The 19,101-nt window shown below is 42.8% G+C and overlaps 2 protein-coding genes across 27 annotated transcripts in view; both read right to left on the reverse strand.

The window, feature by feature from the left end:
• The window catches only part of CREM (cAMP responsive element modulator), a 92,079-nt gene that overhangs the window by 16,497 nt on the left and 56,481 nt on the right, over positions 1-19,101 (reverse strand). For 13 of the 26 annotated variants that reach the window (XM_082843656.1, XM_082843653.1, XM_082843647.1 and 10 more), the window contains 2 exons: positions 15,215-15,371; positions 10,594-11,266 (listed from right to left, as the gene is read on the reverse strand). In XM_082843656.1, the coding sequence (XP_082699782.1) occupies positions 11,122-11,266; positions 15,215-15,371 (302 nt within the window). In that variant the 3' untranslated portion in view covers positions 10,594-11,121. Of the gene's footprint in view, positions 1-10,593; positions 11,683-12,028; positions 14,902-15,214; positions 15,372-19,101 lie in introns of those variants that run through there. The other 13 variants (XM_082843655.1, XM_082843652.1, XM_082843671.1 and 10 more) reach the window with 3 other exon arrangements.
• LOC309959939 (heterogeneous nuclear ribonucleoprotein K-like) lies at positions 3,276-5,648 on the reverse strand. The gene is given in 3 exon segments (XM_082836483.1): positions 3,276-4,786; positions 4,790-4,947; positions 4,950-5,648. Coding segments are annotated over 3 exon segments (1,395 nt in total). The 5' UTR covers positions 5,461-5,648; the 3' UTR covers positions 3,276-4,060.

Raw genomic sequence — 19,101 nt, forward strand, 5'->3', positions numbered from 1 at the left:
AAGATACATGGCCCAATTTAAATAAATAAATAAAACAAAACAAAAAAATGAAAAAAAGAAAAAAAAATTTTTAAAGTTTGTATAATATTTACTAGAACGTATAATTAGTCCAAAACTAGTTTTAAAGGACTTTAATATTTCCAATAGGACTGAATTTCTAGTTTGCTTATTGAAGATTATTGTGGTGTGAGTTTTACTTAATTGTATATATCATGGATTAAACGATTTGATAGCTCCGATCATTGTAGATTTGCATAAGCCAATATTTGAAAATATTTCCTTATTCCTAATACCTGACTCTGGTGTTTGGTAACTTCAAGCCCCTGAGACCCAGGACAGAGGAATTTCTGTGGTGAAGGGCAGCAGCCACAGCCGTGGTTGATTATGTCCCCCTTGGAGATAGGTTTATGGAAAAATCTTTGCTGACATTCTGTGGTCATATGATGCACTGCAACTAATTTGGGCTCTGTGAGTAACTTTACTGAGATGTAATTCACATACCACAGTTCTTCTTAAGTGTACAATTCAATGATTTTTAGCAAATTTACCTAGTTGTGCAATCATCACCACAATCTAGATTTAGAACACTTCCACCACTCCACTAAGATGGTTCAGGCCCATTTACAGTTAACTGATTTGGTTTTATTTTGCTTCCTGTGATATAAAGAATGGTAAAGTATCATTTGTAATTTGAGAATTTCATAAAAACTAGGAGAGAATTCTTTTTTTTTTTGGCTGCACCGTGTGGCTTGTGGTATCCTATTTCCCCGACCAGGGATTGAACCCTCGCCCTCGGCAGTGAAAGCGCAGTGCAGAAAGTATTCGAGTGATGAGTTACAGTGAAAATGCCTTCTGTCTGGGGCTTCCCTGGTGGTGCAGTGGTTAAGAAGCCGCCTGCCAATGCAGGAGACACGGGTTCGAGCCCTGGTCCGGGGAGATCCCACATGCCGCAGAGCAACTAAGCCCGTGCACCACAACTACTGAGCCTGCGCTCTAGAGCCCGTGAGCCACAACTACTGAGCCCGCGCACCACAACTACTGAAGCCCGCATGCCTAGAGCCCGCGCACCGCAACAAAGAGTAGCCCCCGTTTGCCGCAACTAGAAAAAGCTGTGCACAGCAACAAAGACCCAACGCAGCCAAAAATAAAAAACTAAAAATTTAAAAAAAAAAAAGGCTTCTGTCTAAAACACTGCACATAAGTCCTCCTGTGCTCTGGTGGCTGAGGCCTGCCCGGGTGGGTGGGAGGTGCCCCGGCCGCTCGGCAGAGTCCACACTGCAGCCCAGGCTTCCTCGCCCTTCATCACCATGCTGGGTGCTCTGGGAACCCACACTGGTCTGCGGACTGCCCCTCTTGTCCCCCCACCAAACTGCTGCAATCCTATGAGTATTTCTGGAGCAAGAGCACCAGCGTTTAATGAAGTAAGCCATGTTTCTTGACTGCAAAAATGAACGAGTTAGGCAGGTTATGTACCCTTGATAAAGTAGATTTGCGTTCTGCCCTTCAAGGTCTAAACTCCAGCGAAGTCCAGCTGGGAAATACCAATTCAGGCATCTCAATAAAAGGATAAAAGAAAGCTTGTAAATAATACAGAGCTATACATGCCTGCAAAAAAATCACACTGTCTAAAAGCTGCAACCTCTGTGGAAAATCAAATGTGTTTTAACACTGGCTGGTTAAGTGACGAAAAGGATAGTAAAATGTGCATTCTTAAACAAACAATGAAATGGATTAATGTTCTAAAATTTGTGATTTCTAACATTCTCTTATTACTCATAATTTCATATATCAGAGTCCCTGAATTGAAACCGTTCAAAGGCAGACAACTTCAATATCATTACTTCGTGTCACTAATCTAACCTCTAAGAGATCCCAAATATCATCAGTGCCTCCATCTCCAGTCACATTTTCTTCATCTTTCAAGTTAAGATAACAAGACAAATGCTGACCTCAGCATCTAACAGGATATAGTATTTTTTTGTTTGTTTTTAATTTTTATTGGAGTATAGTGATTTACAATGTTGTGTTAATTTCTGCTGTACAGCAAAGTGATTCAGTTTTATATATATACTTTTCAGATTCTCTTCTACTATAGGTTATTATAAGATATTGAATATAGTTCCCTGTGCTACACAGTAGGTCCTTGTTGATTATTTTATTTTTTTTACTTTTTATTTTTTTAAATAAATTTATTTATTTATTATTTTTGGCTGTGTTAGGTCTTCCTTGCTGTGCGCGGGCTTTCTCTAGTTGCGGCGAGCGGGGGCTACTCTTCGTTGCAGTGCACGGGCTTTTCATTGCGGTGGCTTCTCTTGTTGCGGAGCACAGGCTCTAGGCACGTGGGCTTCAGTAGTTGTGCCATGCGGGCTCAGTAGTTGTGGCTCATGGGCTCTAGAGTGCAGGCTCAGTAGTTGTGGTGCACGAGCTTAGTTGCTCTGCAGCATGTGGGACCTTCCTGGACCAGGGCTTGAACCCATGTCCCCTGCATTGGCAGGCAGATTCTTAACCATTGTACCACCAGGGAAGCCCTCTATTTTATATATGGTAGTGTGTATATGTCAATCCCAATCTCCCAGTTTATCCCTCCTCCCCTTTCCCCCCAGTAACCATAAGTTTGTTTTCTACATCTGTGACTCTATTTCTGTTTTGTAAATAAGTTCATTTGTATCATTTTTTTTAGATTCCACATATAAGCGATATCATATGATATTTAGTATTTTAACTACTGAAACATCACTGCTCTCCCTCAGTGAATGAAACACTTATTTTCCCAGTATTGTCAATAACTTCAGTGACGTGATCATGCTCAGCTGATCCTCACGAGGCCGACAGTCTGATAACAGGTTAAGATGAGAACTATTGATAAAATGCCATCCACCGCCAGGGCTGAGTGACACCCATAGGTAGGACGGTGAGCAGAATTCTTTGACCTTGGTCTCATTTTCCATTATATTTTAACCACCTAAAGTAACTAATTATAAGCAAAATTGGCAATTTACCGATACGTGGTTGATTCATCTTAGTCATTTATTTGCTAAAAATATACGACTTAGAACTAATTTATAAGGTTCCTATACCAAATAGCTCGTTGTATTTGCAAGTAACTGTGTACCTGTATACTCCTGGGGAAAACCTATAGTCATAGGGTTCCAAATCTTGTCAAATTATTGCCCCTCCCTCATAATAGTTTACCCAAGACCTCCCAGAGTTACTATGCACATAATTTACTAAACTAGATCAGAGAAAACTCCTTTTACCCCCCCTACCTTCCTCGGGCTTTGGACTTGGAGAGTCCATGGCAGAAAATATCACCCATGAGGTTTTGTTTTTGTTTTTACGTTCGCTAAATTTACTTTAAAAATCATAAAACGGGGGCTTCCCTGGTGGCGCAGTGGTTGAGAGTCCGCCTGCCGATGCAGGGGAGGCGGGTTCGTGCCCCGGTCCGGGAAGATCCCTCATGCCGCGGAACGGCTGGGCCCGTGAGCCATGGCCACTGAGCCTGCGCGTCTGGAGCCTGTGCTCCGCAACGGGAGAGGCCACAAGAGTGAGAGGCCCGCGTACTGCACAGAAAAAAAAAAAAAAAAAATCATAAAACGTTTCTTACAAAAGAGCATTACATTCTGCACACTGCTCTGAATAGATGCCAGGGACATACGGACTATTGTTACTTTTCCTCCCTATCCCACCCCCCCAAATGTTACAGTGTCCACAAAGCAAAGCGTTCACAATAATTACATGGGGGGATTTTTTTTTAAACCACCAACAATGAACAAAAATTAAAATTCACTCACTCCGCTGCTGTTTCAAAATTTCAATGTTTTTGCACACCCGCCCCCAACCCCCAACGCTGTTCGTAAGGAACTAAAACATTACATCTGGTGAACAGCAAAGATTTCACTACACCTCAAATGCAGAACACCTATGAAGCAGAGGAATGTTGGCTTTTTAAACAGAAGCTGATAAAAAAAAAAAAATGCAGGACTCCTTCAGTTCTTCACTAGTCTTAGAAAAACTTTCCAGAATACTGCTTCACACTATAAAAAAGAAAAAATATCTTGCATTAGAATGCTTCAACATCTGCATACTGTTTCACACTGTTCTGCTCAGCAAATACTGTGCATTCTGTATCTAGTCCCGTGTTCTTTCCTGTAATGGTAACGATCCGATCTTCGGACCCTTCTAAAGGCTCATCAATTTTGATCGAAGCTCCTGACTCATGACAGATCTGTTTAATCCACTGACCACCTTTGCCAATAATAGATCCAGTCAGGTCTTTGGGAATAGTTACTTGTGTAGCGATAATAGGTCCACTAAGATCACCATATGAGCCACGACCCCCTGCATAGGGATAATCATATCCAGAGCCACCCTGTGGTTTATAAGCCATCTGCCGCTCTGATGGGCTCCAGGTATCTACTTCAGAGTCGCCGGTTTCATCAGCACTGAAACCAACCATGCCATCATAACGGTCTCCACGTCTCCCTCTTCTGTCATAGGCCATTAGCTCTCCTCCTCTAGGTGGTGGTGGTGGAGGAAGAATAAGATTCCGAGCTCTGCCACCACCCCGGCCCCCTCGTCCAGGAGGAGGTGGAGAAGGTCCTCGGCGAGGGCTCTTATCATCACTATCTCTTCTGGATGGAGGCAAGGGACGCCCACCCCGACCAGGAGGCATTCTGTCAAAACCGCCTCTACCCGGCATGGGAAATCCCACGGGACTTTCACGGCCGTCATCAAACATCATTGTAAAACCACCATAATCATAGGTTTCATCGTAAAAATTGGGATCCTAAGGCTGAGCACGTCCTTTGATGGGAGACTCGGATATAAAATCAAGGATGATCTTTATGCACTCTACAACCTTATCAGGCTTTCCTCCAATAAGAACAACTCTGTCAGTGGATTGAGGACAACGTTCCTGGAAAAGCTTGATTGTTGTCTGAGTGTTCCTCGAAGTTCTTTGATTTTAGCGCCTTCGAGCCCCATAATTCCTCCAGCCAGACTCTGATGAATCAACAGTCTCAATTCGCAGTCAAAGTCGCTTCCTTTATAGTGTTGGTAATTCAAGCATTCCACAGCATCAGATTCGAGCGGGAGCTGGCTGGTTGCAGTGGGTGATGGCAACCGCAGGCCCTCTTCCAAGGTAGGGATGATTTTCTTCAGAATTTCTCCAATTGTTTCAGTATCAGAACTGATACTCAATATGCACTCCGGGCCACTGCTGTCTGGGACTGAAACACTGGCATTGTAGTCTGTACGGAGAGCCTTAATATTCTTGCCTCCTTTTCCAATCACTGCCCCAGCATTCTTGCTCTGAAGCAGAATGCCTAATTCAACCATCTCATCAGTGTTTCTAGATCTTTCAAAAGTTTGTTCCTCTTCCATATCTTCAGCAGGGCGCTTACCAAATTCGCCATTGATTTCGGTGTTAGGAAAGGTTTCCTCTGGCTGTTCAGTTTCCATTTTCTTACATTAAAGGGACACACCAATCAGTTATTAAATATATCTATCCTTGCAGGGCAGAACTGAAGTGTTCTGGGCGGAACCAACTGACACCCTAGTGCTGCAGTAGCGGGGCAAGGCTACCGTCCCCATGCCGCCGCGCTGCCTCGGCAGGTCACAGCTAGACAGAGAACGAGCCCACCCACGAGTTTTTGGAGTCTTCATAGACTAAGAATATTTCAAAGAAAAGGAATTACAGAAACAGCACATACACTATGTAGGGCTGTGGCATTAAACCATCTTGTGTGCTCAATAAATGCAGGCTAGGAACAGCCACTCAAGAGCAACCATGGCTTAGAGGGAGATGGGGTAAGGCCTGACCCAGACCACGTGGTCAGTGTTCTCCAAAATGAGTGTCTGCAGAAACAGGCATGGTACTGGCCAGAGATAGGAACGTCCAGAGCTGCTGAACCAAATCTCAACACAGGGAATGATAAACACAAATAGACACATGGGCACACTCATGTTGTCCTCTATCTAAAAAGCCCACTTTCAGGGAACTCCCTGGCGGTCCAGTGGTTAGGACTCCACGCTTCCACTGATGGGGTTCCATGTTCAATACCTGGTCAGGGAACTGCATGGCCCAAAAATTAAAAAATAAATAAAAATCATATTTTCATTAAGAGCCTCCTTATCTGGGCTACTTACTTCCTCAAAAGTGTACCAATAGTTACTGTGTTTTGAAAGGGAAGATTTTGAGAATTCCCTAGTGTTCCAGTGGTTAGGACTCAGTGCTTTCACTGCCTTGGGCCCCAGTTTGATCCCTGGTTGGGGAACTAAGATCCCACAAGCCGAGCGGCACAGCCATAAATAAATGAATGAATGAATAAATAAAAGGTAAGAATTTAAAAATTTATTCCCAAGTCAAGCCCGACACTAGTCTGCCATGTCAGTGCTTCCCAGAGCTCACCAGACACTAAAAGCAGGACCCATCAGAGCTCACCAGACAGTAAAAACAGGACCCATCATGAGCCTCATTAAGAGCCAGCTGTTCTAGAGACATTGTGCCATGTGTCAGCAATCGATGGGTCCAGCAGGGTCCTGCATCCTCCCATTGGGTCCAGCGTCCTCCCGTTGTTTCAGGGACAACAAGAGCTAATGTTTTCTAGAAAGCTATGCTTTCACCAAAAGCTGGTCGAAAACCCAGTTTATAGAAAAAGAGAGGCATCATGGGGATATAAAGATGACTACACTAGTTAAGAGTTCTGAGTCTCTCCATTCCCAATAACTATAAACATTTAAGTAAATCAACCTAAAATCTGGTTTACTTGCCTATAAAATTAAAGGAGTAAGTTATACCTTTATGACCTCTTTTAGCCTGAGGATTCTATTTCAATGTGTACATCTGTAGCTTTGATTGATATCCCAACAGCTAGTCCTTAAAACTGCAGGATCATTTTCTCCTGATCGGCGTCATGGATTTTAAACAGCAGAGAGAAAGGATGCCTACTTTTGTCCGTTAGAACAGGAAAGGTTCGGGTGCTCTTAAGTCTACCCGCTTGGATCACAGAACTGTCTCCACCAACCACCTACCTGGCCAGCACACACCCCCTCCGGCCACCTTCCTGCTTTGGGTCCCGGCTCCCTCGCTCCCTGCCAGCTTTGCTCTTGGCCCTGAGCCCTAACAGCTTTGTGACCTTGGGCAAGTTACTTACCTTCTCCAAGCCTGCTTCCTCATCTGCAAGATGGGGATGATGATAAAAGCACCAACACTGACGAGAATTAGGTGTGATAAGCCCCGTAGGGTGCACGGTTTGGTGCCTGGCACAGGGAAAGCACTCAGTGAACGGCAGCGATTACTTCTGATGATGACAACTGCGCGGTTAGAGCATCCACAGGACTCAGGACGTAACGGAAGAGTCTAGGAAGTGCCAGCAAAGGGCCAGCGTTGCCAGGGCCCCTGGTCCCCTCCTCCTGGACCCCTTGTCACTTGTAGACTTGAAGGAATGAACACGCTGACTGACTCCCTGTGTCTCTTCCCAGAAACTCCTCATCCCACAGCCCTGAAGATGGGACAGGAATCTAAGGAAACAGGTGAATCTCTTTCACAAAAAGGAAACTGGTGACAGTGGTTGCCTCCCGGGTGGCTTGGAGCCAGGGATGGGAGACAGACTTTTTACTTTGAATTTTGAACCTCAAGTACATCTTACCAAGATTAAAAATTAAAGTATTTTTTAACATGTTGATTTTTGAAAACTAAAAAGAGACAATTTGTATTTTTATGTATTTATTTATTTATGGCCGCTCCCCGCAGCACGTGGGATCTTAGTTCCCTAACCAGGGAGGGAACCCATGCCCCCCGCAATGGAAGCGCAGAGCCCTAACCACTGGACCGCCAGGCAAGTCCACAATTTGTATTTTTAAAAGGTTACACCTTCCCTCCGGGGAACTGGTGAGCTGAAAGGCGAGCTTCATGTGCCTCCCCCGTGCACCCCATAACTGCAGGGCTGTGGGCAGAAGTGGTCTAATCCCCTGACCCAGGATCAGTAATTTCTATCTCCAGAAGTCCAGATGCGGAAACTCTTAGGATTAAAAAAAAGCCACAGATGCAGTGACAGCTCTGGACTCTGCCCAACACTGTTGCACAAGATGAGCCATGTTCACACGGCTTCCAACATACGGCTCGCTTTGGCCACCAGGAGGCTGTAGGCAGCATCTGCTAAGGCTGGGTGGAGACCTAGCGAATCATGCTAATCTAGCAGCAAAAGGTCTGCTTCCAGGGACAAATCAGATGAGCCGGAATCTGGAGGAGTCCCATGCGGCTCCGACAGCCTGGCTCCAGCCCCGAGTCACACAGCTTTTCCCAGCTCCCCACCAGCCGCGGCCTCAAACATCACCCATATGGCAGACGCTGCCAGCTGCCCACACCCTGGTCTTGCAGAACCCAGTTCTATTCTGCACCGATTGGCCATATGCTTTGCAGAAGCCTGGAACCCTCCCCACCCCAGGGGTTGAATCCTCACTAGTAATCCAGAGCTTTTAATTCCACTCTCCTTGCCAGCGAGCAGTTATGGAAGGAGTATGATGGGCGTCTACTGCTGAAGGTCTTCTGTGCAGGTTTCCCTTTGCTCTTAAGACAGGACAAACGGAAGAGGAGCTGCCAGCTGCCCCCCTGGTGCCTGCACCCGGGCAGCAATATCGGGATCGGGGGACCAGCTACACAGGGAACCAACGGTCGTGAGGCCGGGTTGAGACACTGTATCTCCCACCTCTGCACCTGGGGTTTTGTGAGGTGATAACATTTCCTCACTGTTTAAGCCACCGTGGAGAAGGGGGGACATCAGCTATGTAGGGCCCCAAGTAGTCAGATGCAATCTCCTTCCCCTGAGATGACAGAGTGGGATACACATATGCACGCACGCTCTCTGTTACACCACACCAACCCCTGGTGAGTCCTAACTTCACCTCCCCCATCTCCTTGACTCCAGCTCCTTGGAGGGGCGTGCCTGCGCTGTACCCCATCTGGATGCACCACTCTGCCCCCACCCCCCAGCAGTACCACTCACTTTCAAGTCTGCCTCCTGCAGGAAGAGTTCCTCTGACCTTGCCTACAGCTTCCTCCAGTTCTAACACAGAGCGTCTCCTGCCTCGACATCCCTGGGTTGCCCTCTCGGTGTCCACATTCTGAGCACACGTCATTTACAGTGACCGACTGACTGACTAACTGAATGAAAGGATGAGTGAACTGTGTGAACGATGAATGTGTGAGTACAAAGCACCATTTTCCTTCACCTGAAACCTGGGGTTTTCCTTTCCTCTTTTCTTTCTTGTCTTCTTTCCTCATCTTACTTCTCTGTAGAACAAAAGACAAAAATTGAGATATAAGATATTCAGAGCTCAGACTCTGTAGGATGAATAAGTATTTCTAGAGAAAGCCCCAAACGGCATGCCCGCCCGACCTCCTGGGAGTTGCAGATAAGGGAAGGGGATGACGGTGTGGGGATAGCACTTAGACTCTGCACGACGGCCTCCTGCTCTCTACCCCGCAACACACAGCTCCACACAATGACCAGCTCCACTACTGAAACTAGGGGAGGGGCAGCCTTAACAGGTCAGGAGTCACAGCAGAAAATGCAGCAAGTCTAGCCCACAGGAGGCCTTCAACATATGTCCCACCGGAGAATGAGGTGACAGAGCATCTTGTGGTTAGGGCTTTGGGCTTATATCTTGAAGTTTTTATTGTAAAAGCAGGATGAAATGTGGATACCAGTAATCACCCCATGTAATGAATTTCATCTGAATGTGTAGACTAAAAAATATTTGACCTAAAAGTAGCTGTTTTGAAGTGGAAAATAAAATTTTGGGTTGTTTTAGTTTTTACTTTAAAACTCCTATGGTTGGGACTTCCCTGGTGGCGCAGTAGTTAAGAATCTGCCTGCCAATGCAGGGGACACGGGTTCGAGCCCTGGTCTGGGAAGATCCCACATGTAGCAGAGCAACTAAGCCTGTGAGCCACAACTACTGAAGCCCGCGTGCCTAGAGCCTGTGCTCTGCAACAAGAGAAGCCACCGCAGTGAGAAGCCCGCGCACCGCAATGAAGAGTAGCCCCCGCTCGCTGCAACTAGAGAAAGCCCGCGCGCAGCAACGAAGACCAACGCAGCCAAAAATAAATAAATAAATTTATAAAACACAAAAAACAAAACTCCTATGGTTGTTAGCCAAAACTCAAAATAGAGGGCCACCAGCAGGAGATTTCCAGACCATCTGCAGAAAGGCCTACTCCGTCACACCAGCTGAACCTCTCGTAGCTGCTCTTCTGTGTAAACGCCCTGGGGCCGAGCTTCTGCTGACATGGCAGAAAGAACGCTGCGGAGATCACGACCCACTGTGGAAATCGGCAGTGGACCCCCTTGACGGTATGCAAATACAATTCTAACTTAAACCTTTAAATCAGGACAGATATTAAAATTTGCGTTAATGTTCATCATGTAATAGCAAACCAACACTAAAAACTTCTGCAAGATCTTTTATGTTACACAAGAGTAAAAACTAGTATATGTTCAGATAGTTAAATGAGCACCAAACACTACAAAGTGTAACCAACATGGTTCTATTAAAAACTCTCTTCAACTATGGCATTCAAGGACAGCAATACAATATTTTCTTTACAAAGCAACCAATATAAAAATCTGCAAATGCCATAAATTCATTTATAGGCTATTATTTTCACATAGGCATGTCATTAGATTCTTTCAATTCTTTCTTTCTTTCAGTTCTTTCCTGAGGTATTTTTTGTGGTTTACTTTTATTGTACTGCTGGATGCATTATCTTTGATCATCCTTTCCTAAAATGATTTTTAAAGACCTGCAAAAAATTTTTATTGCATAGGACACTGTTCATGACACAGAGATCGGGAACTGCAAATATGTGGCACTGGAACAAGCCTTACAAATGTTGCATTTTAAGAATTTTTTTTTTTTTTACAGTTTGCCTCTTTTAAAAAATTGAAGTTACAGCTAAGAGTTAACTACGTACAGTGAAGCAGTTTGGGAATGTTAGAGATTAGAAAATACGATGAATGATAAAGGGAAAAAAAAGCCATAATTCTTACTGGCTTTATATTGTATTGCCTTCAAAAGCAACTGTACATATTGCAATCAGTTCATAGTTTAATATTTCTACTAATCTGTTTTAGGAGAGTAAATGTCTTTCAAGGTTTCCAGTTCCTCTATGAGCTTCTTGTTCTGAACTTCCAGCACTGCAACTCGACTCTCCAGACATTTGACATATTCTTTCTTTCGACGTCGACATTCTTTAGCAGCTTCCCTATAAGAGAGTAGAAGCAAAAGGGCAAAAACAAAACATTTTTTTTCACATGCATGCTACTGACAGGGAGGTTGAAGTAAGCTTGGTAAATGTGATCGTGGTGTTCCAAATCCTGGGACAACATTCCCAATGTGATTCCAAACCCTAAGCCAAACTGGGTTCTGAAGGGTCACAAGCATCCCTTCCACAAGTCCACATGGCAATTAGTAAGACTGCTGCATCTCCTGCCTTGATTAGAGCTCTGGGCAAACAAGGCCCAAGTCAAAGACAGTCACTCTGCTTTACGGCAGTAAAGATCTTTGAGGGCCTTGAGTTCCTCAATGAGAGTCTTGTTCTGGTTTTCAAGCACAGCCACACGGTTTTCAAGACATTTGACATATTCTTTCTTCTTCCTGCGACACTCCCGGGCAGCTTCCCTGGAACCAACACAAGGCAAATGACAACAGGAACAACCTCTCAGCACAATCCAGAGCGGCTTGTGAGTCTCTGCCCCCCAGACTCAACTGCCGGTCAGTCCTTGGGGATGTCCGCACGGAGCCGCACAACAGTCGTAACCAAGCACATGCCTCGTTGGGAGGTTACCCTAAGACAGCAGGAACGACGGCAGAGCACAACAATTCGCCCGGCATCCGTTGTAAATGGTGTTTTCTTAGGGCACACGTCCCATGGTCACAGTGACCAGCAAGATTTTCAGTAACCGAAACGATAGGACCACATCCCCAAGTGGAATTTCTACAAAAACATTTACAGATCTTTTCAATTCTCTTAATTATTTTTGTCCACCAAAAGCCACATATTCCATCACAATGAGTTAACTTTATTTGATCAAAAATGATTAGAAAAATTAATCCTTAGAAACCAGTGTCAGTCAGCACTGGAGATTTTAATTCTTCAAGACTAAATCTCAGTAAAACAAGATCAATCATGACTGCAAGCCAACTGTCGGCTAGAAAACAACATGGATAAGAATAACAATAAACAAATCATGCACATTTTCATAAACCAAAATAGAAGGGACTCTGCTTCTGAAAACTAAGGAAGGAGAGAAGAGAGGGTACAGAATACAACCCTCAATAATTCAGATAACTTAAATCCAGAAATGTGAGAACACCACAACTGAAGTCATGGAAAGGACGCGAGAGATGCATCTGCTAACCAGGATTTAAAGCACTGCAGACACACCCGGAGAAAGGCCAGACCAGCAGCCAAAGCAACACACACAAACAAACAGAGGAGCTGAGTTAGTCATTTTCACACATAACCCTGCCAAAATACAATGGACATGGCCAACATTTTCTTTCTTTCTCCTTCTTTTCAGGGTGGGAGGGGGTGGCTACTACATCATTGAACTCCTCTAGAGAATATACCCTCTGATAACAGCTTTATTTTGGAGTGTTCCTTTGAGAATAACTGCCTTTGGCGTACCCATCATATCAAAAAGCCTACATTGAAACAGGTAATTCAAATACGTATAAGCAAAAGTTGTGTTGAACGTCTAATCGCCAGTTACTGTAATGCCAGTTAGCACTGCTGCAATTCTGGACTAGGAGTGACACATGCAACACATGTGGCCAATTCTGTTTTATTTTTAGGATAGTTGATGCTCACTAACAACTGGTTATCTGTGTTTTCTCTGTGGGAAGCAAGGGTCAGCAGAAGAGAGCCCTTGAAATCCCAATGAGCTGCAGGAAAAGATCGAGCCCTACTCCCCAGCCAAGAACAAAGCCATCACCCTGTGAACGTGAAAGGTTCTCAGACTTCTTAACTGGTTAACAGAAAAATTAACAGTGTAAAAGTGAACACAATCTGATAAACACAGATGAATTTAATCTAAATCATGCACACGGCAATGCCAAGAATAAATCCAAGCACACTTATACGTTTGCCAGTTTGGGAACACAATTCAACTCTTCCACAAAGAAACTAAAATACATTTCTGAACACCAAGGTTTTTGTGATTAAATCATTATATTAAATTCTAGGTCTGGAAGGAAGATAGACGGTCATTTTACAAAACAAGTTACTACTAAATGAAATTTTAAATGTCGAATAGCTGTGTTGTGGGGTGTCTAATGTTTCAAGTGTAATTTACCAAGCTGTGCTATTTCTTGTGAGTATGGATACTTCATGCCTCATGCGCCTGCATGCATGTTACCAGAGTCAAAATATTCCAGGCACAAAGCTCTGGATGGCCACACCAGTAGGTGGTACATTCCTAAGTAGTCTCGGCTAAGGAAGACACCTGTTTCTTCTATTAATAGTTAGCTCCATTTTCAGGCCTTGCATGTGTCTGGATATACCCTTAGCATGGAGAGGAAGTACATGGCAAAGAGGAAAAGCTGACAAGGTTATTAAAGAAATAACAACTGTAGCTGGATTGGCAGAAATACAATTAAGTATCTATTATGAATGCCAGCCAAAGAATTTAGCTGAGAGAATGTGTAAGAGGTCTTTGACATTAATAAGTAAATCCTACACACTCTCCATAAAGCTAAATCTGCAGCTGACACCGGGGTCTCTTTGAGGTGACCTGGTGTTAGTGCAGGGTGGGCTCTGGGGAAAGACGGCCTGACTGCAGTTCCAGGTTCTGTCCAGTTTGGGCTGTGTGATCTTAATCAGCTTGTTACCTGACCTCTCTGAACCTCAGTTTCTCATCTGTAAAGTAAGGGAGAATAACCAGACCTACTCTCATGTGAAAGCTATGTGTGAGTTAAAAAAAAAAATGGTAGAGGGCTTCCCTGGTGGCGCAGTGGTTGAGAGTCCACCTGCCGATGCAGGGGACACGGGTTCGTGCCCCGGTCCGGGAAGATCCCACATGCCGCGGAGCGGCTGGGCCCGTGAGCCATGGCCGCTGAGCCTGCGCGTCCGGAGCCTGTGCTCCGCAACGGGAGAGGCCACAACAGTGAGAGGCCCGCGTATCGTAAAAAAACCCACAAAAAAACGGTAGAAACAAGCACTGAAAACTTGCTCAGCAGACACTGAGCAACCGAAGAGCCATTTATCATCTGCTTTTCTCTTGTCCTGCTCTGAAACTGAAATTTGGAAGGTAAAATAGACCCTTCTCAGAATCCCGTGCACCTAGGGGCTCTCCTGTTTATTTCTAGCCAATGAAATGTGCAAGAACACGTGAGAAAGTGAGAGAGGGAACTGGAAGCGTATGTACGATAGGAGGCATCTCTATGCGGTGGGGCTGTGGGTAATTTTAATTCTTCCTCTTGCTTTGTACTTGTCCCCAGCTAGAATTTTTCAGAATAGATTGTACTTGGGTATAATAGAGAAAAAACAAAGTTACAAAATAGATAAAAGAAAACTACATGTAAAAGACTTAGAAAATTCTGAACTCACACTCAGATTTATTTTGCTCACAAAGAAGCTAAAAATTATACGTATCACCTACTTCACAAAGTAAATACCAAGTACAAAATGAATCTTTATTTGTAATAAAGTCTTCCATTATCAGTTAAAAAATGAATGTATCGGGCTTCCCTGGTGGCGCAGTGGTTGAGAGTCCGCCTGCCGATGCAGGGGACACAGGTTCGTGCCCCGGTCCGGGAGGATCCCGCGTGCCGTGGAGCAGCTGGGCCCGTAAGCCATGGCTGCTGAGCCTGCGTGTCTGGAGCCTGAGCGTCCGGAGCCTGTGCTCCACAGCGGGAGACACCACAACAGTGAGGGGCCCGCGTACCGCAAAAAAAAAAAAAAAAAATGAATGTATCTTTTAGACATTACCCTAAAACACATGAGGATGTACGGCCTGCTGATGAAACAGTTTCATGCCTAGAACTCTGACTAGAAGACTTACTTAGCACATGCAGAGCACAAGCCCACATAAAATGCCACACAACATGTAACTTGGGAGAAATAGCTGAGGAAAAGTTAATTTTTCAAAAGCCCCACAGTAATAAATGATATGTCCCCTAAGTGGTTGCGGTTTCTAGTGAAACATCTTACCTATTTTTCATTAGCCTCAGCTCTCGTTTGCGTGTTGCTTCCTCTGCTAGTTGCTGGGGACTGTGCAGGCTTCCCGGTGAGGCAGCCATCACTACTCCCTGTGGCAAAGCAGTAGTTGGAGCTCGGATCTGGTAAGTCGGCATGTCACCAGTGGTGGCTGCAATGAAACAAAATATCACATGTTATATAAACAACTTATGACTTGATATTTTACGTAAAATTGACCTGGAAATAACATACTTCTTTTTACATGTTTTAAGAGGTGAGCTTGCTAATGTTTAAGATGATTATTCTGAGCATTATAGAAATTTTAGGTATCAAAGATCCCTTCAGCATTTGGAACAATGATACTCAGCATGCTCTATACATTTAATTGAAAGGTTTTTATCAAAGGCTAAAGTAGACAGGCTTTTCAACTGATAGTTCATTTAGCCTAAAATCAGTGGTGTGCTGATAAATATTTAACCACCAGCTCTCTAAGGGGGAAAAAAAAGCCCTGGTCCATAGTGTTTATCATTCCCATGATGTAAATGCTTTCACCATGGCCAATTTCAAGCTACCGATATGACTTCACTAAATGTAGAGTTGGAAAGACATACAACAATAAGTAGCACACCATACAGACAAAATAGATGTAAATAACCTCAAGAGCATAGATACAATTATTAGAAATGATGAGTTTTAAGTATTTATTAATGTTGTTTTTAATGTAATTTGTTAAATATATATGTATTTATGTCTTTAGTTTTTAATAATGTCTGTTTTTGCAACCAGTTCATAAAAATCCTGAAAACTTAATAACTGGCTCCAGCAAATGAGTGGGAGCTGGCCCTAGCACACCACTGCAAACATTTTAATTAAGAAGAACATCTCCATCCTCTGAATACCCCAGCTAAGAGATTTTCCTAAACCCTGCAGCATGCCTGAAACAGTTCCTGAATGTCTTTAAGTGCAAGTCTTATTAACAGGTGATGACTGTTACTGTTACTGGTACTGGAAGGAAAATACTAGCTTACTGTATTTTCAGCTTAAAAACAAGGACAAAATAAGAAACAGGAAAGCTCTACTTAAAACTGGTTTCTCTAGGGAAGGATAATTTTTGTCTTTCTTAGATTTCTTGGGATAATAATACATTTCTAAGTATTCATTTTTTAAAACACATTTTCTAATTATAGTATAATCACAGTTAAATGACAGATTTAAATATTTATTTAGTATTCAGATTGAATACTAAAAGTCCCAAAGTGTAATAATTTAATTTCAAAATTTGTCTATCTACTGCAATAAACACAGGTTCCTAGGAAGGACAGATGGATTTAAGTGATTAAACATGTTTCTACCACCAATGTGTCAACTTTGAGAACGTATAGTCCAGAATTAATTTGACGTTTTGATGAGATATTACAAAATACATGCTCTCTCAAAGCTAAATGCAAGAAAAAGGTTAAAAAATCCTATAAAAATTGGTCTGATCTAAATCCCAATCAAAATATGAAATGCATCACTGCTGTATGTCATTAAAATGTATTATACCTATTGAGTAAGAAACAAAATTTTACCCAAAGAGAGACAGAGACTTTTTTCCCTTAAGTAGAATATTATCACTGAAAATAGCCAAGCAGTTTAAAATGTTAATCGAAAACTGATCTATGTGCTTCTTTTGGGTAAATGCCAGGTGTCTTCCCTCTAGGGCTCAAGAATTAGGTGAAAGAATAAAAATATGGCTTTGGGGGCTTCCCTGGTGGCGCAGTGGTTGAGAATCCGCCTGCTGATGCAGGGGACACAGGTTCGTGCCCCGGTCCGGGAAGATCCCACATGCCGCGGAGCAGCTGGGCCCGTGAGCCATGGCAGCTGAGCCTGTGCTCCGCAACGGGAGAGGCCACAACAGTGAGAGGCCCGCGTAACGCAAAAAAAAGGGTTTTGGGTGAAGATCACTCAATTCTTCATAAGGTTTACAAAAATATCATTTATAAGGTTCTTCCTTCTATATATAATTTAATAAACAATGGTGAATAAACAGTAACTGTGATAGATATAATGATCACCAGCAGAATCTCTATTAATAAACTTGGGAAAAATCCTAAATTTGTTTTCATGACTATTTAAAATACTGTACACACATATGTCTCATTAGGTGTCATAGAAATTTTTGAAATATTGAAGAAGATAACTTTAAAAATCAGTTGTAAACTTACTAAAGATTTTTTAAAAAATATTTTAATCATATTGCCAGAGGAGCTAGAACGGTGCACAGAACAACATGGTTCTCTCCTTTTCTCTTTATCCACATCAAGGGAAGGTGGCTATAGGATAATAAAGGTTAAACAATGGAACCCGCTGGAGGCAACAGAGGCTTTCTAAAATTGGAACAATGGCCAGCAACGAAGAAGAAGTCCATGTGTCATTATGCTGACATTTGCAGGCAGCAGGGATGCAGACCTCGGTCTAGGGTTGCTCTTGCCAAACACTGCTGACAAAGAGTGCAATACAATGAATAGAAAGGTACAGAGGGGTTTGCTGTGCTTGTTTGAGTTTTGTGTGTACTTTTTGTACTGTAAGTTAAAGCAGAATGCTTGAGTAACCATTTTTTCAAAAAAGGAAAAAGTCGGGGTGGGTGGGCAGGAATACTTTGCAGGTGAAAAGTAAAGTTCATTCACTGGTCTTAAAACCAGAAATGGTTCTAAACTTGTGCCTATTTCCAAAAGCTGAAACTACCCTCCAAGGACCAAACTTGGCACCAGGAAGAACAATGGCACTTTCAAAAGAAGTATTCTTAAAACATTTTGAGCAACAGCTCAGGAAAACATATCGCTTTAAAATGATAAATTGGAAGGGAATGATATATTTGGATGTATTAGTTCTGGATGTTAGCTAACAAATTGGGTTTTATTACAATTTTTCAGACATAGTGTATATTCATTTTATCTCCTTCAACAAAAATCAGTTTGCAGCTCATTAGTTCAAGCCAGAAACAGGAATTAGTATAAATTAGTAGGAATTTGTATAAATTTCTGTAATATCCCAACGAATCTATATGACAGTACTATTCTAATGGTCACTGAATAAGTATCAGTGGATGAATTCCATCTATTCAAATATGATCACATTAGCAAGCATGTTAATAAGATATGGGCAAAGAGAATCTCTTGTTTTGAGGAAATCCAAATGTCAAAAAGTTTTGTTTTTGAAACAAGTTATCCAAAAGTTTTTATCTTAGCTTTAGTTTCCAGTGTTATGGATGCAGTGGTGATTTAAAGCAGGTTAGCTATTGAGGATCACAGTTCAGAGAACCATACTACATTCTTCGATGACACATTCTGATCCCTGTACTCTTATGAAGGCCAATTCCTGTTCCATCTTAACTACTGAAAGTGCCCAAATTATTTTTTATGCTAGAATTTCACTGTATAAATTATCTCTGAAAATAAATGGGCCATCAGTGGGGGCTTCAAGCTCATGACTGAAGAAGAATAAGAAAAAGATATGTATACATTAATTTTATTCTAAGGCAGCAAACTTTAAAGGCAAGTCAGGGATATCTTTTTTACCCTCGACTCTAGCACAGTCCTCGGCATACAATGGGTGCTTTGTGAGTTTACATGTGCACCACAAAGTAAATTTTGAACTTCTCAAGGTTTTGCAAAAGCCCACTGCCATTCAGAATGTTTAAAATAAGCAATCTTATTATTATAAGACTATAATTAGCTATTGTTATTATAGCTAAGTCTTTAACACTAAGCCATGGAAAGCCCGATAAGATGCCATATATTTATACAAACTGACCTTTCTTGATAAAAGGCATTATTTCTTAAGTCTTCCCTTAAATATTACTTATCTACCCTGGCATTTTAGAAACAGAGGAGTTGTAATTACAGTGTGATTCCAAC

This window comes from Leucopleurus acutus (assembly GCF_964270905.1).
Source record: "Leucopleurus acutus genome assembly, chromosome: 1".
Taxonomy (NCBI): Eukaryota; Metazoa; Chordata; class Mammalia; order Artiodactyla; family Delphinidae; genus Leucopleurus; species Leucopleurus acutus.